The sequence below is a fragment of the Corvus hawaiiensis genome, chromosome 8, assembly GCF_020740725.1.
Source record: "Corvus hawaiiensis isolate bCorHaw1 chromosome 8, bCorHaw1.pri.cur, whole genome shotgun sequence".
NCBI lineage: Eukaryota > Metazoa > Chordata > Aves > Passeriformes > Corvidae > Corvus > Corvus hawaiiensis.
In genome coordinates this window covers 11131511-11157790 of record NC_063220.1, presented here as the reverse complement: position 1 = coordinate 11157790, position 26280 = coordinate 11131511, and the positions used below count along the sequence as shown (strand labels likewise).

At 41.1% G+C, this 26280-nt stretch overlaps 1 protein-coding gene and 1 long non-coding RNA gene across 5 annotated transcripts in view; one reads left to right on the top strand and one right to left on the bottom strand.

The window, feature by feature from the left end:
* The window catches only part of SORCS1 (sortilin related VPS10 domain containing receptor 1), a 264794-nt gene that overhangs the window by 49226 nt on the left and 189288 nt on the right, over positions 1–26280 (bottom strand). For all 4 annotated transcript variants that reach the window (XM_048310550.1, XM_048310548.1, XM_048310547.1 and 1 more), the window contains exons 7-13: positions 20533–20651; positions 18230–18319; positions 12932–13111; positions 8739–8885; positions 2091–2193; positions 1539–1615; positions 231–322 (exon numbers count right to left, since the gene is read on the bottom strand). In XM_048310550.1, coding sequence (XP_048166507.1) covers positions 231–322; positions 1539–1615; positions 2091–2193; positions 8739–8885; positions 12932–13111; positions 18230–18319; positions 20533–20651 — 808 coding nt within the window. The remainder of the gene's footprint in view (positions 1–230; positions 323–1538; positions 1616–2090; positions 2194–8738; positions 8886–12931; positions 13112–18229; positions 18320–20532; positions 20652–26280) is intronic.
* LOC125329119 lies at positions 5483–7292 on the top strand. The gene is made up of 2 exons (XR_007205048.1): positions 5483–5826; positions 6279–7292. It is a non-coding gene; the product is annotated as an uncharacterized LOC125329119 (long non-coding RNA).

Here is a 26280-nt window from a genome sequence, read left to right as displayed (position 1 = left end):
AGTGTTGGGAGTGTTGTAGAATTACACTGATGGTATCTTAGATCTGGCCCAAGCCAAGATTATGTAAACTGTAATTTCCAGGATTTCTTAGCTTTATCTGACTTAATGTTTGCCAGTATCTTAACTAACGCTTTCTAGATTATATCTGCAGAAGACTGTATGCATACTAACTGCCTGCTTCCTGCCTGAAAAGAAGGACAGCAGACATTTAGCACAGATGGAGTCATTACCAGAGGTGTCTGATGGGAAGAGATGTGTGTTTCATGGCCACAAGTACTCCACCTTGATCCAGGTACAGAACACTGTGCTCTTCCTCAAAGATCTGGAAAAAAATATGTGTTTATTTAAACCTATTAACCTTAGTATCCAGAAAATGTAATAGCTCTTTGAGTAGGATCATGACAGAGGACAGTTATGTGCTAAGAAAATTATAAAGTAGAAGAAATTATAGATATAGTTGCTGGACTTGGTTTTTTATTGTTTGGGGTTTTTTTCCCCCAGTTTTTCCAGGTTTATGGAAGATTCATTCTTCGCTTGCTTGACAAAAAGTTAGAAATGTGACTTTTTTGCAAGGATCAACAATTTCTCTCCTTTCGATGACAAATTTTTGTTTAAAGAAGAATTTCATGTGTTTGCACATGTCTGGCCCTAGCTCAAATAATTGATTTAGACAGAAAAATGAGGCTAGTCAAACATTGCAAAATAATTAGATTCTTGGATTATCAAATACTGGAAAAGATTTTCTCTCCCTATGTCTTTTTTGTATTAACTTTCTGCAAACATCTGCTCTCCAGTCTATACAGCAGCATTTGTTAGTCTGAGAAAGTTACTCATTCTCTCCATGACTTGATATCCCATTCAGAAAATAGGAATAATAGAATTTCCTGAGCTGAGGATAAACACATTAGAGGGTATTTCGTAACAGGTGAGACTCCACTAAATATTAGGAACTAGATATAACTTCATTATCCAGTCTCTTTCCACAATTAATGGAGAGTTAGGCAGCTTTGGAACAAGGGGAACTGAATTTTGTCTTTTCCTGCATTAGCTTGAGAGCAAGGCACAATAATCCATTTATACGGACAATGAATTTAGGACAACTCAGCTTAGGTGAAATGGGTCCCACATGGAGTGACAAAAATTAGACCAGTGCAACTGCTGATTTTTGGGTAAGTATAGTCATGGACAAAGAGAAAAATAGTTTGGTTGGCACAAGGGATGTACAACAGTAAAAGGTAACACTTTCTCTCCCCTTATTATTCATAATTTATTCTGTTCTCTTTGCTATGGGGTTAAACCAAAGTCCAACTCTGAGTAGAATAATAAAAATAATTTTCTGTTATATGAAGTCTAACAACATATTTAGTCTTTTTCTTTGAACATCTCTGTACCTTTGAGAAGGGAAGTTTACTCTTTCGTAAAGATTTGCAAAAAGCTACCCTGAACCAAATGAAACAAAAATTAAGTGACAGATTGAATCTACTTTTATGACATTTCCTATGATTAATATTTAAACCAGGTGATTCTGTGTCATTTACCTGCCTCCAAGTGTTCCCAGCATCAGAAGTAACAAACATGCTGATGTCATTGTCTGATAGTTCAGTGCCTATATTACCTGTAAGGTGAGCACTGGTTAGTGAAGGAACCCTCTCAGATACAGCAGAATGAGCAAATCAGGGGAGTAAATCTATTTATTTATTTTGCAATTGCAGAACTTCTGGGTTTGGGAGGAAAATGAGAGGGAAGGGAAGAGGGAAGGGGGAAGAGGGAAGGTATTCAGTTTGATGAAATTTATATAAAAGACCCAATACATGCAACTCTACACACCTCCATATGCAGAGGAGATGCCCTGATTTGGTCTTACGCTCACAGGAGTAGAGGGCTAGACATGATCTCCTCAGTCTTGAAAGGCCAGGTTCCATAAAAAGCATACGACAAGCTGAAGTCCCATAAGGAGTTTCATTTGACAGCCTGCCTCCTTTCCTAATACTGGTGGTGTGACACACCACAGCCACCCAACATCCTCCACAAACTCCAGAGTTTGTCCAGGTTTGCACATCATACCCAGGCAATTTTGAAATGTTTCATACCTGAAGCTACAATGATACTGGGGGCAGTGTCTCGGCTGGCGATGTTTCCTGAGGTATAGGGGTTGTCTGAGACCTTCAAGTGAAGATGAAGGGAGCAATAGGGCTATGGAGAAAGGGGAAATAAAAGTAAAAAGCAGATACAACAATGTATGCTCCTATTTCTACAGGCTTAGAAACACAACAGTGTCTTTCTGTATTTCTTCCTAACCATTGCATTCAGTCACCCTTAGAAAGGCACAGCCACTTTGCTATAATTTTCTGACACAACCCATTCCCAGTGGGAAACTTATCCACTAGGCTGAAACCCTCTCCCAAGGACAAGACCTTTGAGGCCATAGCTCAAAGGAGGGGACCAGGCTTGCACAGGCAAGTGATGGTAAGGAGCCACCCAACTCTCCTGGCTCCTACTCTTTGAGAAGCAATCATGGATGCAGATATGAAATGACTCTCTGAGCAGCACTGCCCAAACTATCTCTGAAACATGAATCAGTATAACCCCACTGGTGTGGTGCTGAATCACCTCTAATTAGCCAAGAAAATACAACTTATTTCGTACCATTTCTTAACTCTTTTTGACATATAACTGTTCTGAAATGCACTGCAATAAATACAAAGAAGTACCACAACTGGGAAGTGTTAGTTTCAAGTTTAAAGCAAAACTTCATTGCCCATCTGGATGTGACCTTTAAGATTTCAATACAAATACATCCATGGAAACCTCACCTATTTGCTATTGACTTTGTATGCTGGGTACTCAGGTACGAGTGGTACAGAATAAATCAGCTGAGCATGAGGGTGAGACAGGCAGATTTTCAAAGCTGCCATTACAATTCCCTCCAAATCTGTAATGTGATAATTTCTGAAAATTTCTGAATTCTATTTCCTTCACTAGGGTTTCATTTCCAGCATTTTTTTATCTTTTAAACCTCATGAAGAGCCCTTAATGAAACATGCTAAGAGAAGAGCAGGGGAAGAATACTGGCAAGAAAACATTGAAGAAAACTGATCCAATCGAGGTGGATATCATACAGGAACAGAACTGGGGCAAAGCCCATGCTTCAGCTTGCCCAGCTCTGTAAGAGAAAGAGGGGCTGCGCAGAGGGACCTTCAGGCTCAAAGGAGGCAGGTTTTCCTGAATAATACCAGCTGCCTAAAGGCTAGATCTGCAGCCCCAAGAGTCTGGCAGGCTTCCTCTGCAGGAGACCTAGTCCCATAGGTCACTGGAGGAAGACCACTTATCCATCCTGTCTCAAAGTAGGTGAATATGACTGAAATGAGAATTGCCCTGCGGAGAATGGCAGGGCTCTTTTGGCAAAGGCAAATGAGGGTGGTGAGGAGAGATGGGAGCTCTCACTTATGTGAGCCAGGAAAAGGGGACGTGGGCTGTGCAGCTGGGAACCTGAGCTGCCAAGTGGAATGTACTGAGCAGCCTAACTCCAAGTGACAGCCTTGCGAGGGCAGCCGCTGGAGCAGCCCAGGGCGCCGGAGGGAGTGGAAAACAAATTGAGCTGACATGAATGCAGGAAGTGGAAAAGCACTGCAAGAGCATGAACTCTTTCCTTTTACATTTTGATAGGTTGTGAGAAGACTAAATAGAAAACATATTTTTAAAACTAACATGCTCCAAGCCCACTTCAGCATTTTGAAGACAGAACCTCATGGCAACTCAGCCAATTCCCAACTCAGATGAGACCTTGTTAAGATTCAATCTTTGTGCTACCAGAGATTTCCTTTCAAATTTATCTCATTTCACAGATATAGTATATAGAAATGGAATATATCTCTCAAATATTAAAAGCCAGACCATCTGTCTAACCAGACAGATGGCCTTTTTAGTGGCATGACTTCTTACTGGTTGGAGTGCAGTACTGGTTGAAGTCTCTAGTGACAACTGGGTGTGGTGTGAAAACCAACCTTTCCTCTCCTAGCCAAACACCTGAAGTTACTGCCCATGGCCATCCCTGACTGTGTTAGCCTTCTCTTCCTCATCCCTGATGTACACCTTCTCCATCTCTGTCCTTATGGTTTATCAACAGATATTTTCCCAGCTGTTTTTTGTGCTTTTGTGTTCCTCATCTAGCTCCCACAGCTGAATTCACATACAGACATCTCACTGGTTTTCAGAATTTTCATCAATTGTCTCTCTCCTTTTTGTTATTACCAACAGGCTACTAAAATCATTATTATCACCAGAATAATGGTTTCCTCTCACTGCCTAGTTCCCAGCCGTGCCAACTGCTGCACAGCCATCAAGGGAAAGGCAGCCACAGCATGCAACATTTAGACCCTAGACAGAAGATAAAGCATAGGTGACACAGGCCACTGCTCTGCTCACTGCCACCGTTTTTATAATTATACTGGATTTCATTACCTGCTTCCTAACATTTTCAAGCCAGCACTCTTATGCTTCCCTCTCAGGAAGCTCATGAGTCCTTAGTAAAATTTCTCATAAAGATTCACAAACCCACTTTTAACCGTTCTGCAAAGCCTGCCTGAACTGTCTCCAATGGCATGACACATTACAAACCAGTATTAGTGGCTGTTTCTCATCAGAAGTGGGAGAAAATACACAAGGAAAGTAACACAAGGATGATGCTGGTCATTCACAAACCTAGGGGTAGTCACAGTATTTGCTCACCTGCAACAGCAAGGAGCAATGAAAAGAGATGAACACTTCCAAGAGAGATATTCAAAACACCTCACTTAGATGCCTAAAATACTCTGTAGACGATAGCACAAATGAGGAGAGGGTCTTTGTCCTGAGATCTTTATAAATTCATATGGAAAAGACAAACAAAATGTGGGAGGGAATAAACAGATGTCTGGGGAAGCGAGGCACAGAGAAAATAAATGACTTGCCCAAGGTCACATAGGACGTTGGAGATAGGTCCAAAAATTGAATCAAGATTCTCCTGAGATTCAGCTCTGTGTTTGAACCACAAGTCCATCCTTGAAAGCTAATTGATTAACTCTCCCAGGCAGATGCTTATTTCTTGCCAGACAGAACTACTCCTCAGTTAACCACTTCACAACACATGCTAAGTATCAAACTAAACCAGCATCTTTAGGATAAAATACCTTGGTAGCTATTTCATGAAGATTAAGTGCATTCATCTTAGGAAACAGGTGATATAGACAAGAAAAACAAAACCCTGGGATTAGATGGAATTTCACTGCTTTCCTCCCTCCTCATTATTTAGAGCTGTCTCACAGAAAATGCGAAGGAATTCTGACTCCCTATGAGAAACCACCTTGAGAGTACTGTCAGTAGAGGGATGGTTCTGTCTGGCTCTCCTTGTGCTTCAACCTGATTCCTTCTTAACCTCCTTAGCCAACAACTTAGCTGCTGTGTACTTATTTCTATTTTAATTCTCACTTAGTTGAGGCTTAAAGACCAGATTCACAGAGGACACAGCACTGCACTCGCAGGCTGGGGACTGTACTGTCACTCTGGGAAATGGCAGATCCCATTTTGCCAATGAGCTGGAACACATGTCATTGCTGAGTCCTGAGCTATTGCTGGAGACAATTATGCTGAAAACCAGCAGTGGGAAGGCATTAGTATCTGCCATGGAGTAAGGATGGGAGCTAAACTACATGTATAATGGACTATGAAGAATTCACTTATCTATGCCATAAGGAAAAGCAGGATTGTGTCAGGAACATTTATGTCTAGAAGGAAAAGGAGCAATTGACATCAGGAGGTAAAACTGGCAATGCAGGGGTGGCTAAAGAGGTGAGTGGAGTTTGTGAAGTGTTTAAATGCTAAGCTATGTCATACTGACAAGGAACAGAATTGCCTCAGAGCAGAGGAAAATTCCTTTTCTCTGCATTTTCCCTCGGCAGAAAACCTTTATGTATCCCTGACTTATTTCCAGGAATGTACACTTATAGTGCTTTTGCTTCAAAAATTTCTCTCCCTCCCACTCCCAGCTTCTGGGGTTTATTCTCTATAATTTCTAGAATTCTTTGATTCCATATTCTGCCTTCATCTTCCCCACTATTAAGCGTGAACCTCAGATGGGATTTTTAAATAGCTTGTCTCTTGCAGAATTGCTATTTTGCTTTGTAATTTGGTACCTTTTCTGTACTTCTATCCCTCCCTTTCTATGGCAGGCAGACTGCCTGTTCCTGTAAAAACCTAACAAGTTTCTTTAGTTCAGATTCCAGCTATTTGCTTTCTTTCAGATTTGCAAGTTGACCACCTGAGACTCTACATGCTCAGCTGAGGTTTCCTGCTCCTCTGCCATTCCAGAAGCTTGTGAAAACCTAAACATAGAGGACTGCTCAGACAATGAAAGAGGCCTCTTGCCTGTTTTACCCAATGTTAGGGGAAGAGAAAAAATAAACATGGCTAAATATTCCTCAGGCCTTATCACAGGGAAGGGCTGATAAATTACTTTCCATTCTCCTGAAAGGACAAAGACTGAGATACAAAGTTAAAGTCCATTGAGGATTTGTCCCTTAGCACCCTCAAATCAGAGAAAAATTCCTACACATCAGCCCAAGTCACAGAGCACTTAAAAAGTGTAAACAGCTTGACAAGCCTCCACCAAACTTGCACAGGTGGAAGTAATTCTCAGAGCAAGTACATGGTTGCATAGAGAGCAAAATAAAAATGAACTCATGTTTAAATAGTGGTTTATGCACAGTGGAGCTCCAAGGATGTAAACGCGATCCACAGAGAACCATGAGCTTCTCTGGGTCAGTTCTCACTGTGTCCCTACAAGCACCCATGATTCTGCTCCTGCTCTTGACCCTTTGTCTAGCTTGTTCAAATTTACCAACCTCAAGGGAATTCCAGCTTATTTAGGCACATCTGGTCTAATTTTAAATGAAGTTTATTGTGTTCTCTGGTGCCCATGGGTATAGTACCAGATACGGTATGGATGGGAAGGCTTAAGGGAGCCATAACTCTCTCTCCATAAGAACTGTCCATTTCTGTTTCATACAGAGATGTAGGACCACTTCCATTATATAATGGGCACCTATAGTGGCAGGCAAAGCCTTGTATACAAAATACCCAATTCCTTCAAACAACTGTTCTGTAAGGGCCACACAGAGCAGTATCTCTGGCTCACTTATAACCAGAATGGCAAGTTAGACTTTGCATGATCAATGTACCAAAATACCAGGAAAGACCTCTCAGAACTCTAACTTCAAATTTATGGAACAAGAATAAAGTCTACTTTTATTATTTTACTTGCCTATGTGCTTTTTTTTGTTCTTCTGCTTTGCCAGCCCCCTAGAATATAATACTGTCATATCATATTGAAGAAACCTTGAGTTTCTGATAAAATTGGTTATAATTTGAGAAGGTCAGGATGTCATTTTTTTACTGAATATGTTCACTTGAGTTAAAGCTAGATTATACAATCTATTTGAAACACAAAGGCTTCTTTACACAGTCCCTTCCAAAGAACTGAATTCTTTTATGCCTGCAAAGTTTTTTGCATGTCATCTTTTTTGGTTTTCACCTCATAGAAACATCTGATTAAGAATTCACTTAGTTACAATTTTTAAAAATTTGAAAGAAGAAAACAAACCCAAACAAATTTAGTCATGATCTGAAATAACTCTTCAGACTTACTGCCCAGTCTTCCCTATTTAGTTTTTCCAAACTGGACAGAAAATGAAGGGCTTGCATTTTGGCTCAACCAAAAAATCAATTATTTGAACAGCTTCAAATATTTCTTCTTTGCTCTTGCAATAGTGCATGACATTCAGTTAAGATATTAGTGTAGCATTCAGCTGCAAAATATAATGCTGATTCAGATTCTAATGCCTCAAAATGAGAATTTTTTTTTTTAGATGGAAAACAACATGCAAGTACAGGACAGCAGCAGGAAGAGTAGTTTAAATAGATTCTGCCTGGAACCATATTAGAATTAGTATAATATGAAAGCTATTGAGAATCCCAAATACAGGGGTTCTGAGTATTATCCCACTACTGTGTATAGATTGTATCAGCTGAAAAATACGTCAAGATCAGTTTAAGCTTTCTAAGTTGATAGAGGTCTGCAATTCTATTCACATTGCTTATATTTCACTTTCCCCCTTGGAAAGTGCTTGCATATAATGATGATTAAAGACTTAGCTATATGTGGATCTATATCAGTAAGTACAGAGATAGATACAATTTACACCAACACAAAGCTGTACATATATTTGGATGAATGTGTCGATTCTCACTTCTGAGCTCTAAGAGAAAATGATGAATGTTAATAAATATTAATGCCAACAGAGCAGCCTGAAAGAAATCCAAGCTCTCTTTTCCTTTGAGCCTGTTTCCAGTTACTGGGTCCCTCAGAGTTCTGAGCTACGGCAGCTCTCGCCTCCCATCTAGTGTCCAGAGAACTGACTGCCAGACACAGCACCCAGCTTCCCCTGCTCTTCCAGGGGACACAGCACTTCTGCAGAAGGCAGCTGATCCAGGATGCTTACTTTTGTTCCAGAAATTAAATTAAATTAAGCTAAATTACAATGCCAGCTCTTGCAATAACCCCTGGCAGCCCAAGCCTGAAGTACTGCACTCCATGAGATACACTTCATGTAGAGAGGAGCTGCCCTCTCTTTCTTGTGCTACCCAGTAGAACAAGATTGTTTTGGGGTATTACCACTCCCCAAATTCCCCCCTCAGGTACTTACTAGGAGACAGTGAATGGGATTTCCTCTCAGATCTGTGTGCGGAGCCTGCAACAAACTCCAGTCTCTCCCTTTATTGTAGGTGATGAAAGTTTTCACTTGGTTGTCAATCTTCTTGTTAGCCAAGAACATTCCCTTTATCCCTGCTACCTAGGAAAAATTGACATGGCTGAAAAATAGATCAAGTCCATGCAGGTTCTGTGCATGTCCCTTTTTTCTCTGTCAAACCCACCAGGGCTCTGGTGGCTGTGTCAGTGTAGTCGGTGTCAGGGCCAGAACTGCCAATGTACATCAAAGGAAGGCAAGCTGGGGTGCTGGGAAAAAGACAAAGCCATCACAGGTGCAAAGGTGACAAACGGGAAAGAAATCTTGTAATTCAGAATCATCAAGGGAACATGGCAAGATGTCAACAGCATTATCTGTAAAGTGACAACCTCTCAACTGTGTAGGCATCCTTCCCCCTGAAAGATGAAACATGTACAGGCAATTATTTTTCTCTTGCACAGCAGCAGCAGGAAACAGCAGCAATTCTGGCTTTGCAAAGAAAACAAACAGCAACACACACATAAACTTGCAGTTTCTATTCTCATCCAGCTTTCTTCAGACATGTCATCTAAGGACCTCAATGTGTTTCATAATTATCAGTGTTTCAACAGGATAACTTGGGGGACAGAGGTATTTTTACTACAGTTTTGTATTTTGAGGAAACCAAAGCACTGGTGACTCAAGCAAGGCCATACAGAATGCTAGTTACAGAGCTGGCAATGAGATCCACATCCTTTTACTTTTTCCTGGTGTTTTACCCAACAGTTTAAATCCACAGACCTGCAGGAGGATTTTGCAAAGACATGACGCTAACAGATTCACACTGGAACCGAGCCTAAAAGTATCTTAGTGAGGAGAAAAAAAAAGTCAACCTCAAACCACAACTCACACTGCAGAATGTTCCCATCTTCTCAGCACACCGAAAATCAATAGCCCAATAGCTGCTGCAGCTTGTGAATGAATTTGTTAGGCTGTCATTCTGCAATCTGAGTGCGGCAATAAAAAGGGAAGTGAAATCAGGAGAAGGAGAGGGAAAGTGAGAAACTTCTTGGTTTCCAGCAAGTCTGTTCAGTCATCCACCTCACCTCTGCTTATGATGTAGAATTAGCAGACAGAATCATTCATCAATACTTTTTATTCACAGAGATTATTACTTAAACGACATCGCATGGCAAACAGTTACACAGCAGATTCAGAGCTTTTTCCAGCTCAACCCATTTAATTATATGGCTGGACTTGGATGCTGCAGCTACCAGTGAACAGGACCTTACTGCACTTCTAATCACGTGCTGTGAGAGTACTTGGGTACAGTGCTTTGGTACAGTCATTCGAATAGCACCTTCCTGAATTTCATTTGAAGTTGCATTAAGACTTTGACATGGCTTGCTATAAAGGGCAATAGTCTTTAAATTCAATAGTTAATTAATTCATTGTTGATATAAGCAGAAGAAAGATAACCTTTTCAATTTCTCAGCCAGATTGTTTGATCCCACCCAAGTATTCAGGATTTCTTTGCAGTAGAAAGGCACCCTGAAAAGACAAGGGTACTCCTGTCTCCCAGTGATATTGCATGAATAGACAAGGATGGAAAAATAACACAGTTCTGCCTTTACTACCAGAGGCTACAGCCTATAGTTCCAGTTGTACTTTCCTTTGTTGCTGTCCCAAAATAGTTCTATTATATAGTCCCTGTGAAATGCTGGCCATAAATGATTAAAGAGCATTTTATATATCAGGCAATAAAAGTGTTCTGAAATCCCGTGAATTTCTTCTTTTTATGATTCTAGTCATGGGCTGGGACTCAGAATCCTTTCCTGAGAAAGCAAAGTTATTCTGTTAGTCTTGGACAGCTTTATCTTCAAAAAAGACTGCACACACTATACATGCTTGTGTACTCTCAGAAGGAAAGACAGATCTATTGCATATACACAGCCCTGACACGCACACGGAGCTGTTCAGCCCTGCTGCTCACAGAGTCATAACAGAGGAAGACCCAGGCAAGCAAGTGCATGACCACCAGTGGCCAGAGAGGAAAGCACTCTGTCAGCTCCCACACAGGAACTTTAGAATCCTCACCACCCTGAATGCATTGTGTGCAGATACAAATGCCGCTCTACAGCTTCAGAAAGATCCATACAAGACACTTGAACACACAGCTCTAAAGACATTTTTCACTCCCCATCACCACCTTCATACATCAAACATATACTTCTCAGCCAACATACATACTGTTAGAAAAAATTAAGTTCCAGAGTGATAGGCATATATACCATAGCTACAGACACACCTCCTCACAGTCTGTTACCACTTCAGTCATGGATTATCACAGGCAGGACTGTCTTGCTGTGGACCATTCCAACAGAGCCATACCGCATCACTGGGAAGACACAGGAACTAGAAAGGGCACTCAGACCCAGTGGTGAGTGATTTAGCTCTTCCCTTACTTTAGGAGGTGGTCAATAGGACAGCCTTTTTGGGAACTCAGAGAGACACTGTGAAAGAACTTTTATTTTCTCCTTGTACCCAGTGCAATTCCCTGCTGAGCAGCATCGAGCAGATTTATCCTTGATTTATAATCAGTGTAGGAATTACACACACAAACATGTTCACAAAAATGCAACCAGAAGAACTTACTTCTAACACCTGACAAACATGCACACAGACACCTGCACATTAAACAGGTGTTTCTTTGGCATCTTCTCTAATGATAATGCTTTTTAAAATATACTGCTGCCACCAGAGAAGGACTCAATTTGCAATCTCTCCACTTACTTTTAATTTATCTATGGATTTTTTTCCTTCTCTTGCCTTCCTCTCCATTTTCCACTAGATCACTATAACAACCTGACTCAGAGAACCATGTTGGCTGGCTCTCTGTTCCCTTCTAGCAAGAACATCAAACTGAAAGGAAGGTTTGTGCCAGGTTCCATGTCAGCCAATATTCCTCCAGTCTAGATAATCAGCAGATATGACATTGTAAGTCTGATTCCATTAATTTCAATCCAGGTTGCTGTGGGGTGTCAGCTGAATAAAACAAAACAAAAGATTTTCTTTACCCCCTGGGATGTAGGACACCTTTACATAATGCAGTAAAGCTGCTTCCCCAGCTGACAGTAATAAGAGGCAACAGTTTTTCCATGGGCTGCCAGCACTGCAGAGAGATTAATGGTAAAAGATGTCCAAATGACTGAAATGGCAGTGCCCATCCTCCTCCAGTCCATCTGTGCTGATGTATAACTCAGGCTCTCTGGACAAGGTGGTTTCCAAGTAGAGGACAGCTGAAGGAAAACTAGAGAGCAGAGCTAATATTGAGACAGTGATGGGGAAATACAGGAAGCATCTTCATCTTCAAAGGTACTCAGATCTCCTTCATGACCTTTATTCTAAATGGTCAGAAAATACTGTGGGGGAGACCTGAAAACAGAACCTGACCCTCAGAACTGCAGCTGAGGACTGAGTTTCTCCTCAGCTGAGTGCTGTCTCCAGGGGGAAAATAGGCAGCAGAGCAAGAGATGTACAAGGGCACATGAAAAGTCCTCGTCTAGGGATGAGTTGTCATAAAAGACAACGCAAATTGTCCTTTTTGCAGGTGAGCTTAAGCAGAAAACACTTGTTCAGAAAAAGGCTCAGGGGTAAAGAGGGCATCAAAATGAGGTAGGAGTTTCCATGCTCATGGGATAGCCCAAGAGAACATATATATAAACACCTAAGTTCCCAGAATAGTCTAAGCTGAGAAAGGTGACAAGGACAGCTGAAGATTGCAGTCTCTCCCTAACTTCTAAGAAAAGAGATTAGACTGCCAGAAATGCAACAACAATCAGAGAATGATACTATTATGACTCTTTGGAGCTTTCAGAGCCATAGAGCCAATATGGGTCCCAGCAAGATTTTGGCTGAGAGACAGAGTTCTTCTTAGCAACTGAATGAACTATTCCACAACTTTTTCCTATGCATCAGAGAGCCATGAGCTCATATGAGAACCTACTGGTGAATACAGCAGTGAATCTAGGGAGGGTAAAACTCCGTGTTTAGTCATTTGTTGGCTTTTCTATTCACATCCATATTACGAGACTGATGTGCAAGGAGGAAATGGTACTGGGCATCATGTGAGCTCCTGAGATAGCAATGGGATGTCTGGAGTTATGACATACCTCATAGAGGTCAATCATCACATTCCCCTCCAGCCCTTGACTACTCTTGACATTTTCCAAGGCCAGGGTGAAGTAGACCCCTCGGGTGTCGGAGATGTACAGATTGTATGTGTCGTTCTGGTTCCACTCTTGTACAGCTGCAAACACCTGATTCTCATCTGTGCTGATAACATGCATGTCCTGAGGAAAGAAAAGAGAGGCAGGTTACTAGAGGGAGCTCTGTGCTGCCATTTCCAAGGGCACCAAAGTAATTGGGGAGGAGCAAGGAATATATTTAGGCTGGAGTTTAATCGGGAACTAAGTAGACAATACTGCTGCATTGTACTGTTGTATTGTCTACAGCCACTGTAAGCAGGTAATTCCATCCAGGAATATTTTACACCACCTCTCTTCTGCCAATTTGCAAAGCAGTAATTAACTGATGAGGTACTAATTAAACATTTATATTGGCACTACAGCATTATACAGCAGCACTTTCACTCCCCTTACCAACACCTTCATTTTAATGAACACTTTGTCTGGGGAATAGGGAGGGTTGTTTATTTGTTGGGTTTTTTTTTTCCTTTTGGCACCCGAGTGTTTCCACTCATGACTGTGCAATCACAGATATCAAAAATGTAGGAGTTTAAAAAAAAAAAGATCATCTGAAACATCTGCATCTTGCCCAGCATTCAGAAGCCAAATATGCTCAGGATCTGGCACAAGTAGGATCTAATGAGGGAACATCTGCTGTTATCTACTGTTTCTAATGAAAATGTGGGCTGGAGCCAAGGCCCCGGACCATTGTACAAAACAGCACACCCCAAGAAAGAAAAACAACCCTAATCCTCACTGGATATAAAGAACAGAAATGCAGTTAGATCACTAGCACTATGAGTGAGGTTTTGTTTTACTCTGTTTGTTCTGTGTGTTACAGCAGGCAGGAAACAATGAAAATATTGCATAAGTAAAGAAAAAACAGGAACTATTAAACCTGATCCCATCCTTGAATGCCTGGAGAAATTATTGCCCATTTTATTTTATTTTCTATTACAATGGAAAAAGCCACCAAGAGAGAGATTGTTATAATGAAATTCCCAGGTTCTATCTGCCCAGCACAAGCACCCTGAGTTCTTTAGTGCCATAAAAATCTGTGGAGGTAGGAAAAGAAATTAAGATTTCTTAGCACCAGGTGATTCCCAGAAGACTCAGCTGTTCGGTCTGTTTTGGGCAGATATCCCAAAGTTATTCTGCTTCCATGAATCTCAGCCAGGCCTTCTATATGCAAAACTGGGAACTTTATCAGAAAACATACTCTTTGGAAGCTGATGCTACTTCTCCCTTCTGCTAATAATAGTCTTCGAAAATTCACTGTCTGGTGGCTTTTTAGGGAGGATTAATACTTCCAGATGAAGCATTGTAATGTAAAAACAAAAAATAATATAATGAAGAAATTTGATCTATAAATTTGAAAGTGGATTCACCATGGAGTTAAGATTCAGAACAGTTGCTTGTTCATCCAGATCCAGATCTGAATACAGAGTGGATGAATATGCCCTTGATTTACTTGCTTCCCTGCACTGAAGAAAATCGTATCCCAGAAGATGGGCTCGTTTTGTGAAGGAACAGATTGGCTTAATTCCCAAGGCAATAGGAAAGGTAATATAAGTCCCACTGACTTCTACTAATTTTGGCTGTGAACAGACATCCTCTCTCAGCTCCAGCTGTGCCAGTACGAGTTACAGCCACAGCTGTTTGTCTATGGCTCCGTATTTCAGACTGTCACCCTGGTTCAATCTGCTGGTAGATCTACATCAGCAGGCGTTCCCAGTCTGCTTCAGGCAACATTGGCTAGCACAGCTCTAACCTCAAGTGTTAATTTCTGCATATGTGCACGCATGGACAGGCCTCTCCATTTAAACACAGACAGAAATTATAAGTAAAACTTGTTTTGTCTGGTGAATGTACTTTTTCATTATCTTACCATTTCATTCAATAGTTTTGTAAAAACTGGGGGAGAGGGGTAAAAAGATACTTTGATCAACACCAGAGAAATCACAAATGCTGAAGAAGCAAACAGGTTAATTTATTTACTAGATGCTTCCTACATTTGATCAGAGCATGCTGTAAGATGGAAGTCTAAAGAAGATTCCAGTAAGGCTGAACAAATTTAAGCCTAGGGAAGCAGAGATTGAGATTGAATTGGCATAATAGATGTAATGCAGAAAGTCAAATAAGATAGCATTCCAACTGTGTGTCTTTGGGGATAAATTAACTTTTCGTGTTAATATGGCCTTGTCCAACCAATGCGGCAACGATGCAAAGCTTTGATAGAAAAGAATTAGTATATGGGCATCAAACAGGTCTTGGACCAGCATCAGGAAATTCTTCATTTCCACATTGGGAAAATTAAAATCAATCAGTGTATCATAGACAGCCTTCACCTTGATATGGCACAAGCTCCTTACAGAGATGAAAGAGGACAGGAATGTGAAGCGAGGCACTTTTCTCAAACAGTCATCATCAACTTCAGGGGCTCCCCTTGCATCTGTCTACTCTATCTCTACTGAGAGCCTGAGCTTTTTTCTCTCTGTTGCAGAACATACTGGAAGTACATTAATATGCAGTTCTACTATCTGTCCTTTTGCCTTTCCAAAGACAACAGTAACATGATGCTGTACATGGGTTTGATCAGGTGTCTAGTCAAATGACTAAAAGCCAAGGCTTTCTGAACTACTAAACAATTGCCCTTTTTGTATTTTGTCAGGGAACTTTTTTCCTGGCAAGTTAAATAGTAGGGATGTGTAATGCCAGTTTTATTCTGCCAGCTCAGTAGGTCAGAGCACGGTGCTAATAACAACAAGGTTGTGGGATCAATGCCCATACGGGCCATTCACTTAAGAGTTGAACTTGATGATCCTTGTGGGTCCCTTCCAACTCAGAATATTCTGTGAAATGTCTGTGAAGATGCTGGCTCTTGCCTCTGACTTCTGTGAAATTACTGGGGCTGTCAGCTCTTTTAAGGTCTGCATTTTATTTATTTATTTATTTATTTATTTATTTATTTTTGTTATTGCTTATTCCATCAGGATGTACACCCTGAGGTTGAAATAAGGTGATGAATTTAAAACAGAAGTACCACATGCACCCATCCCATCACTATTCAACTCAACACCAGTTAAGACAGGTCTTTTCAGAAGAGAAATTGCTTGACTTGCTTCAGTATTCTCAAATGTCTGCCCAGAGCACTCATCTAAACTGGAGTAAATGCACCCTGTGTGATTATCATGAGTGACACTACAGTGTGTGATAGAGCCCACATTGTGGTGCTGTGGTATGGAACAGGCAGCATCAACCCACAGATCAACGTCACTGCAACAACTAACAGGTCTCAGTAAAGACTATTTACAGGGTTAACACAACCTGTATGCGCATATGCAGGCATCTGCTTGAATGGAACAGAGTTTCAAGCTTATTTAGGCTTTTAATCAAAGTATCTATAAGGCTGTTAATGTCAACAAGAATAATATTTTAGCTTGATTTGCTGTAGGCCATCCCGCCTGAGCAACAGCATCACCTGCCAAAGCTGCCTGCCATCACACGCCTCCAGTTCAGGAAGAGTGACACACAGAGACAAAAAGCTTGGTATTTCCATCCTCAGTTCCAGAAGTCACTTAGTACTGTTCATCATATTTGGCCCCTCTTTCTTAGCTGAAGGAGATAAAAGAATCTGGGCATAAAAGAAGCTGTATGTTCCAATTCTTTGAATAATATAACTCTCTCTGCATTTTTCATAAAAGTGACTATCTTGCTTTGATAGCAGCCTCCTAGACAGCCACAGTTCCACTGTAGCTCCTTCCAAGCCAAATGTAGCTCTTCAGTCTTTGAAGATATTCCGAGATTGTGACAAAGCATCTTTCTTTGGGTCAAATAACATGAATAGATTGCTCCAATTCCTGTTCTCTGGAACACGTTGTAATTTAATTCTAGCTCATTTTCCCTGGCTCTCCAGTGATTTCTTTGGGAAGGTGGACAAAAAAATAAGTGTGGGCTAAAGGAAACAAGTTTAAAGCAAACAGTGTCTCTACAGATGGTCTGAACTGGCTGTGAATTAAAATTTTTATTTGGCTTTTACAATAACCATTCTGAAATGCAAGTCCCTTGCTAAGGGCTCCTTCAAATAACACCTGTTTAAATCTGATCTGAATTTACAAAGTGATTTCTCTTGCTTGGGCTGAGCAATCTTATCTTCAAATGCGACTGAAAATTTTGAGGCAGACCACAGGTCTCCTGTGTCAGAGCTAAGGTCTCATGGCTTCTGGAATGGTCCTCAATGTCCTGCAAGCTGGGTCTCCAGGTGCTGCGAACAGGAGCAAAGGCTTCAACAGCAGAGTAGAGAAGGTGACGCACCCAAGGGCGGGGTTTCAACTGCAGTCTGTTTATATGAAGGTCACCCAGTCAATCCACTATAAACAGGTCTGTTGGGCTGAGGAATCAAAGATAGCCAGTTGTGAAAGCAGCTGAGTTATCCCTTTGGACATTTCCACCTACAAAATCTGGCGCACCTTCAACTTCTAGGAATCGGCTGACCTTGCACTTTCATTTTTTCCCTTCTGACAATCCCTGCTTAGTTTCTGGGAATACATTTGTCTTCTGATGTTAGACCTCATATAGAATCCATAAGATAATTTGCTACCTTTCAGCTTAAATCTCATTTAAGACAGACTATGTCAAGAACGAAAAGGCAAAAAAAAAAGTCCTCTGTAATTGTTAAGAACCCATTAGGACCTCAGCTGCAAATTGGTGGTTTCTTCAAAATGGAGCTAACATTTTATATAGCTCTTTCAAAAAATTCAGCTTCAGAAGGCAGAAATATCCTTTCAAGCTCCAATGCTAATTCACCATTGTTAATTAGGCCAGATACAGAGTAGGCACAAAGACATCTTTCTGCTTGGTTCCCATTAAAATCTACTAATGAGGCAAAGCACAAAAAAGCAACCTATACAAGATAGTGAGAGGGGAATTTTAATACAAAAGAAAAAAAAATAGAGAGAGAATCCCCTCCAAAACTTAATTAACTAACCATAAAGAAATGGTAATTGATGTGGGCTGTGGTATCTGTGTACATTTCATGCTCATGTCCTTGACTAGCCAAAGTGCTGACTTTTGGTTTTAGTCCTTTCTTGCTTGCAAATGTTCTGTTAAAGAAGAATGCTGTTTTCACACAGTGCATGTCATCTTGCAGTTCCTTGTGCTGTGATCTGTGCAATCAAAATATCTATAGGTTCATATGGACATTCTAGCAACAGCAACACCTACCTTGGGCAAGGAGTACTTTGGCAGCTTCATCTGTGCAAATGGACTCCTCCTATAAGAAACGTAATAATGTGGTCTTCCTCCTGATGTCAACTACGAGAAAAGCAGGAAAGTTACCATCAGGTTTTTGTTAATATTTTTTTTTTATTATCGGAAAGAATATCAGACAAAAGCTGTCAAGAGAAATACCACAGTGTGGTGGCAATGGCTTGAAACTGCAGTGCTGTTACAGCTGAGGAATAAATTTTGATCCAACTGGCAGCAGCTGAAAAAGAAAACAAGAGGAATCCCATTCTCACCAAAGAGAGACAAAGGCTAGAATCTCACGTAGAAACTTGTGAAAAGTGAAGTCTTGACTTCAACTGGGCCATTATGTCACCTGCTGATACCACAGCTCTCCGGTGCCTTACCAGAAAACTCTCTGTTCTTTGCTATCTGCAGAGCGCCCTGCAGGCTGTTGGTTAGATCAGCAGATTGGCAGACATGAGGCTTGACTTCTATAGCTGCTTCCAGCTTTGGTTCCTGCGTGGCCCTGGACGAGCCATCACAGGTATCTGCTACGAGATCAGCTAAATATTCACAGGTATGGAGGGCAAGAGAAATTTGGTTGAATTGGCATTTTTGTGAATCTGACCATATATTTAAGTGCATAAATACTGATGGCAGACCTTGAAAATGCTGGGTTAGAGCAATGTGAGGTATCATTTTCTACCACCTATTAAAGGAGGGAAAAAGAAAGAAAAAAGCTCTCCATTTTCTCTGGCTTCCAGTACTGCTGAAGTATAATCAATGTTTGTAAAGTACTTTGAAATCTTGGATGAAAGATACTGAAGAAAAAATATTCCAGGGGATTCTCCATGCAGAACTTTGCTTTAATTGCTTGATACCTGAGCTTATCAAGACTAAGTGTTTTAAAAGGCACAGCAGTAGTTTAAAATGCAAGATACACAGATACATCTGGTTCATACCAGATTAAGTAAAATAAGCACTATTTCTCATTCTAAAGCTCTTCAGCTTTTTTTTTAAGGGAAGTGGGCAAAAGTTAAGGAAGAAAGGCCAGAAATATTTTTAATGGGAGAGCGTGAGTTTGTAAACAAAACAAGTTTAGTAGGAAAATAAACTCCCATTCCTTTACCCTAGTGCTTTTGAGCCTACTAATTCCTTCCAAATGGCTTAGTTGCAGAAAAGCCAGATGGAGATCAAGGAAGGAAGGGAAGGCTAGAGGGAGGGTGCTCATCTATTCTTCCAAGTAAACACAGCCTGGCATAGGGTTATTCCTCCTTTGAAGAACAGAAGGGATAACACCAGGTCCAGAGTCAGCCAGGATGGCTGAAGAGAAATACTCCAGCTCCTGTGTCACTCGAGCCACCAACACAGTCATCTTGGAATGAGAGAGCATGGCTAAACAGTGACGCACGCCCCTGTTTTCCCTGCCATATAAACATTTCCTTTTTGCCCAGACACATTAGGCACAGAAGCTGTTCCGGAGCGTATGTCCCAGATTTATTTGTGGATTATTTAGACTGGTGTTTACGACTGAGTTCATTAACTGAAGCAAATTAGCAATCAACTAACCCAATGTAAAATCTCAATCCTCCCTCTTCCCTCCACTCACAAGCATGCTAAAATATAAACTGTCTGGAAGCCCAGTTTAGTGCTAATGATCTCCAGTTCACCTCCACCTTCCCTACAATTATGTTGTTATTTTTTTCCTCTTCAGCTGACATTAAATGGACACTGGCAGCAGCCTAATGAAACCCACAGTGGTTCAAATCTATTCACCAGCTCTCACCTGGAACACAGCTTGCCTGAGTACATCCCATCTTCTGCCTTTTCACTGTAATCACAACTGAGGCATAACAATACAGCCTGATTACTCCTTTGGTGCTTTCCCTGACTCCCTCCCTTCTTTCGTATTTCCCTCTCATACTCTACAAAAAGCTTTGGTCTACTCCGTTGTAATAGCAGATGAGTGACACTTCCAGCTGGGGGGGTTAAAGCAGTAATTCCAGAGTGCTGATGAGATTGCAGGGAGTGGCACAGAGCACTCCAGCACACGCAGTACATACTCCAGGCAGGAACTCTATGGCCCTACAGTGACAAGATACTAGAGCTTAAAGGAACACAGCTAGCATTGTAACAAACTGCTACAATCCATTCCATGCCTTTATGGATCCAGTGTTGTAGAGTAGTTGCAAGCAAACACATATGCACACACATGCAAAGGAACACGAGAGAAAATAATAGAATATAGAATAATATAATATGAAGTAATAGAATAAATAAGAGAAGAAGGTGTTCTGCACCTGAACAAAGACATAATCACCCTGGACGATCAGGGAGTTATGGTCAATGTAGCCTGGAAAGGGTTTGCTGCGAGTGGCTTCACTGCAGTTCTGCATCTTGCAGGTGATGTACTGGGCGTCTGAAAGGAAAAGAACAAAAACAATACACTTGAGATCCTGAGCGCAGATTCTTCCTACTGTCATAAAACTGTTTGCTGAGGCAGCACTTTTGCTTCCCAGATTCATGTGAAGTGAATTGACACCAACCATTCAACACCACACAACCCTTCTTTCCCTTACATCCTTCATAAATCCACTCTTGATTATTTTCTCCCTTTAAATTCTTTACCTGCCTCAGCCTCCCATCATTTCTTTCATTCTGCCCTAGATCAGACATCAGAGCTATACATTTTTACCAAGAGAAAGCCTTCTACGATGTATTTTGTATTTCCTATAGCACTTACACTCTGTAGAGTAATTCATATCAGCTTGGAAAGTACCTCAGACCAACTCCTATTCAGGGGTTTTACCTACTTCTCCACTGACAGTGCAGGTTGATGCACCCTGGCAGACCTGGGCAATCATTCCACATTCTCTTGTAACTAGAGGCCTTAGCAGCTGCAAATTAAATGGCCTAAATGCAGCCATCCACCTTGCAGCCATGCAAGCCATCTCATCCACTGTCACTATGTGGGATGTCCTCACCTCCTATTCTGAAGTACTGCAAGGTGCTCATCTCATAATCTGGCACCTGAAGAAAAACAATTTGAATTTCTTCATGGGTGCAATTTATCCTAGAATACAGAACCAGATTCTCAGTACTCTGGTTGCACTCTTTCAGATTCATTAAGAATTTGTACTTTGTTTTATGACAAACCTCATCCACACGAGGAACAATTTTGGCTTTTTAACATTAGTACTTACATGATAGAAACACTACATTGCATTTAATGTTGGAAGTACTTCTAATCATTTTCCTTGGAGAGACACAGCCCCTTGTTTGATATAATTGCCACCTTCAGATCAGAGAAATAGCATTTTACACTGAAATAGAAATGGCTGGAACTTTACAATCTCGTATTTAATCTTGGTTTTAATTAAAACTATCATTTGACATTTCTTTCCTTGCTTCTAAGGGCTGTTGACTTCTGCTTGAAACAGACATGCAGGGTAACGAACCTTCAAGGAAGTTTGATGAGGGATGATTTTTCTCCAGCATGTGCAGAGTTCTTGGAATATATAAAGTGCTAAGTATTATTAGTCACTGCCGTTTATAACATTTTATGCTTTCTCAGCTCACTGCAAAACATTAATGAATACAGCCTGGGCAGCATGATCGAAATGCATTTCCCTTCAGAGGGACATGATTTTTTCCACATTAGCCACGAGAGGGCAGGGAACGACGTAATTCCCAGCCTGCTCATTCCAGTGATCTCAGGAAAGTTCCCTCTGTCCCTCTGCATCTAGGAAGGAGGGGGACAGGGGGGCCGCAGCCTCTCCTGCCACCCAGCAGTGATGTGTTGTGCAGCATGTCCCCTCCTTGTCCTAAGACAGAGTACTGAAAGGTCACAATAAGGTCTCCTCGGAGCCTTCTTCCCCAGGCTGAGCAACCCCAGCTATGTCAGCCTTCACAGGGAGAGGTGTTTCAGCCCTGTGATGATCTTTGTGGCCTCTTCTGGACTTGCTCCAACAGGTCCACAGCTTTCCTGTGCTGAGGGCTCCAGAGCTGGACACAGAACTCCAGGTGGGGTCTCTCACTGTCACAACAAGGTTCCTGAGTCAAGTTCGTGCCAATCCTGAGCTTCAGCAAAGCAGCCTCAGTTGAAATGGTCCTACTGCCACCTGAGCTGCTGCAAAGACTGGGTGGCTTTTCATAGATGGAATTGAACCACCAAGCATGGAGATAACACAGGATCAGACCTCTGTTTTCCACATTATTTCCTTTCCCCTCCCCATTGTTTTCTTTTACTTCCACTGGCACACCAGCTGTCTGGGACACACTAAGAGGAGAGACTCCACTGCCATCCTACTTCCCATGTGTTTGCTTTTGGGACCAGCCAGCAAAGAAGATTAAGGAATCTCCTCCACAAGAGATTTTGAAGAGCAGGCCAGGTTGACATCCATTAGAGAAGACTGAGGTTCTTTCAATCCTGCTTTAATGGAGGAATGGGGACTATCCCTATTTCTGCTGGATTGCAGGAGTCTGGGCAGCAGTGATTGTACCATTGATGAAGATTTACTAAGGCAATTCTTGTGAACTTTTACAGTGCAATTCTCCATGGCTTCAATTCTAAAATGCCAGTAATAACTACTAAAGGGCAGAGCACTGAAATTGCTTAAGCTAATCTCCCAAACAGCCAACACCGAGATGTGCACAACAAGAAAAGCTCTTCTTGCTACAGGAGACAGGCAGAAGGAAAAGCAGGATTCTTGCAGTGCCTGGTTCTCACTTTTTTTTTTCCCAGGGGAAGATTTTCTGTGTTCACATTAACTCAAGGATTTTTTCCTTTTCATTCTCGTGGACATTTTATGTGACTCCATTGGCAGAGGTTTGTAATTTAGCATTAATTAATGTCAATTAATGTATTCAGTTGCTAAGCTCTGGAATTAATTTCATTAGTTTTCCTGCACAGATGTTTTCCCTGCCATAGGTAATTAGGACATCATGCTTTTCATTTCCAGAACCCTCACCTCCAACAAGAGCTGCTGTTTTTAATATACAACAACAAAGTCACACTGTGTCTGGAGAGGAGAACATAGCAACTTCCAGCTCTTACACCCCCAGACACTTTGATTTTGACAGGTTTAGATACCCAGAGTAGGAATCTTCTCAGGGAATGACAGCTTTTTCTAAAGAGGAAGCAAGAGAAGTCACAGAACACAAGAACGGAGGAGACATCTTGTACGGGAAACCTCTGAAAAAATTAATCTGTTTTAGTGGTGAAAAAGAATTGCAAATGCTAACACATAAAACAAGTTAAGAGGCAGGGGGACCCTGTGCCATGAAATATTTTAGTCTTTTCCATGCTGCATGCTCGTATGTTCTCAATGGAAATGGATCCAGCCTGTCCCAGAGACATTTCTTGGCTCAGCTGGTGGAGATGGAAGATTATTGGTGGTTACTGGAGGCTGGTGAGCCTCTGGAAAAGGGAGAGGTTTAGATCCCTTCCTAAAGCAGTGGGACTTTTTTCAGGATATTTTGTTGACAACTGCTTTTTTTTTTTTTTTTGGATTAAATATCAAACCCTAATATCCATTGCTTCCTAGTGTAAGCTTGCATGTATATCTTCTGAAAACCTTATTTAATCACAGGGAGAGTCAGCAAAAATGGTCACTGTACTCTGCAAATGTATGATTTATATTTTTCTTGTCTTCAGTTCATTGAGGAATGGGTTTTTCCCTCTATCAATAAACCCACTGAGGACAAATCAGGAGTTTTATACAACGCAATCGATGATGTGTTTCTCTCACAGATTTTCTGTGGAGTATCGCAGTTCAGTACTGAGCAACTTAGATATTAAGGGGTAGTTTCTGCTTTGAAAGGCTGACTGGCATCCTGTAACTAATGAACCACAAGAACATGGTAGTAACACGTCACTGAAAGATGCAGGCCTGTAACCCCTCTTCCCCAGTGACTGATAACAGAAATCTAAGTTGCCTCAGCAGTCCAGGGACACCTTCAGCATTCAGAACCTCCCACGGCAATAAATTCCACAGTTTAATTAAAATTTTCTCCCATACTGTAATCTTTTTTTTTGAGAAACCCACAAAATGACTGTTCTTTATCCATTTCCATCTGGTCTGAATGTTGACTTGTGAAACATTCATGGTATGGGAATATGCTCATGACTCTCCAGGACTCAGCAACTGCAAAGCAATTAACCAGTAATGAAGATCAGTGAAACGAAACCATCCCATTTACTAACTACTCACAAATATGGTTTTATCCTGCTGCTACTCTTTCTTCATTGCATGTCAGCATCAGAAATCTTTCTTTACATACGGAAGTATATCCTCTGCCATTTCTGGCATAAAGATGTAATTAGAGAAACTAACAGATGTCATTCTCCAGGACAAATACTAATCATGATCAGGAAAAAACACTAATCACAATCAGGAAAAAAAAAAATCACTGCATGGGTTTAGGGCACTACAGGAATTAATTCATCACTGTAGCTATGTTAGAAAAAGATTGCCAGGCTAGGTTGCCTACTCATTTTTTCCACAACAGTGATTATTTTATTCTTCCCAGCAATTTTCTGTGAAAAAACAGAAATTAAAGTGCTAGTGCAACTTTGTGATTCAGACACTATTGGCCAGATGCTCAGCCCTTGTGGATCAGCAAGCAGAACATGTCTGCTGGCCCCAGGTGAGACTTTGGTCTTACCTGCATCACAGAAGCACCTAAATTACCTTTCAGTAAGAAAAGTTGCTGTGTAAATCAGGACAGCAGAAGAAAGGCAAAGGATGCAAAACTACTTTTTAAATATCAGGAGCTCTCTAAATTTTTGCCAGCACATTAGAAAACCCCTTAGCTTCTTTCATCCACACTTAAAAAAAAAAAAAAACTATAAATAAATTAATGTCTTATCTACAAAAGCAAATGCATGTCTCATAAATGTAACAGTTGTTTTACTGTTTTCCTGTCTATGGAAACTGTCATTTAGACATCCTCTGAGTCAGTTTTGCCATTCTCTGCAGGGCCAGCAGGTACCCAGTTAGTTTCCAAATGCCTTGTAGGAATCCGTCTTTCTAATTTGCACCAACAGTCTGGATTCCTCAGTAGGCACCACCTGAATAAAAACTACCTCCCATATAATTAGCTTGAATCAGGCCTTACTGGGATAACCCTACCAAGCTCAAATCAGATAAGCCTGTTAATTTTAGGATCTTGAGTATTCTTTACAAACCTGAACCCCACATGTCATTAAGTTTATACCTTCTAAAAGCACTTCAAGTTGCATTTGAGAAAACCTAGATTTAACTTCCACCATCACCCTGCCTGTAAGAAAGAGAAGCTTATTGTGCAATTAAAAACCGTAGGGGATTGTCTTACTGGGGCATTGACCTGAAGCCAGACAAAAAAAAAAATCACAGTTCCTGCTGACTTTGCTGGTTTGCCTTTGATCCTGTTCCAAAATTAAAGCAAAACACCAGGGACACCCAAGCATATAAATGGAAATGTGAGATAACATTCATATGAACTTCTTCCAACCAGAAAAATCAGTTTTACCACTATGCTCTCAGCCCCGGAGTGATATGGATTGGGCCTGAAGCCTTTAAAAATAAACAAAAGCATCACATTCCACGAGATGAAAATTTGCGTGGTGCTTTCCAAAACTTACACAACAGGATGAAAAACATAAATGGCAAAGATTAGCCCAGCAAATCTATCTCCACCAATAGAACTAAATTGAGCAGGCTGTACTCAGTTGGTTCATCACTACCTGCACCCTAGTTTGATGAGATACAGTGTGTTCAGAAGGAGTCCATCTTTTTTCTGGATCCCAAGGGGAAAAAAAGAGATAGGGAGAACATGCACTAAGGAACAACATTGCTAGCCAGATCCTCAGCAGGTGTTGTATAACCACTGAAGTTATACTGATTTATGCCTGCTAAGAGACTCTTGTTTTGGCCTTGCAAACCTTTTACATGATGTACATAAGCACAATAAATTCAGTACACAGACAGACCACAATCAGGGAGCAGAGAGAGTTACTGGTGTTCTAGCAAGGAGAGACCAATGCTCAGGTTGTTGCTCACAGATAT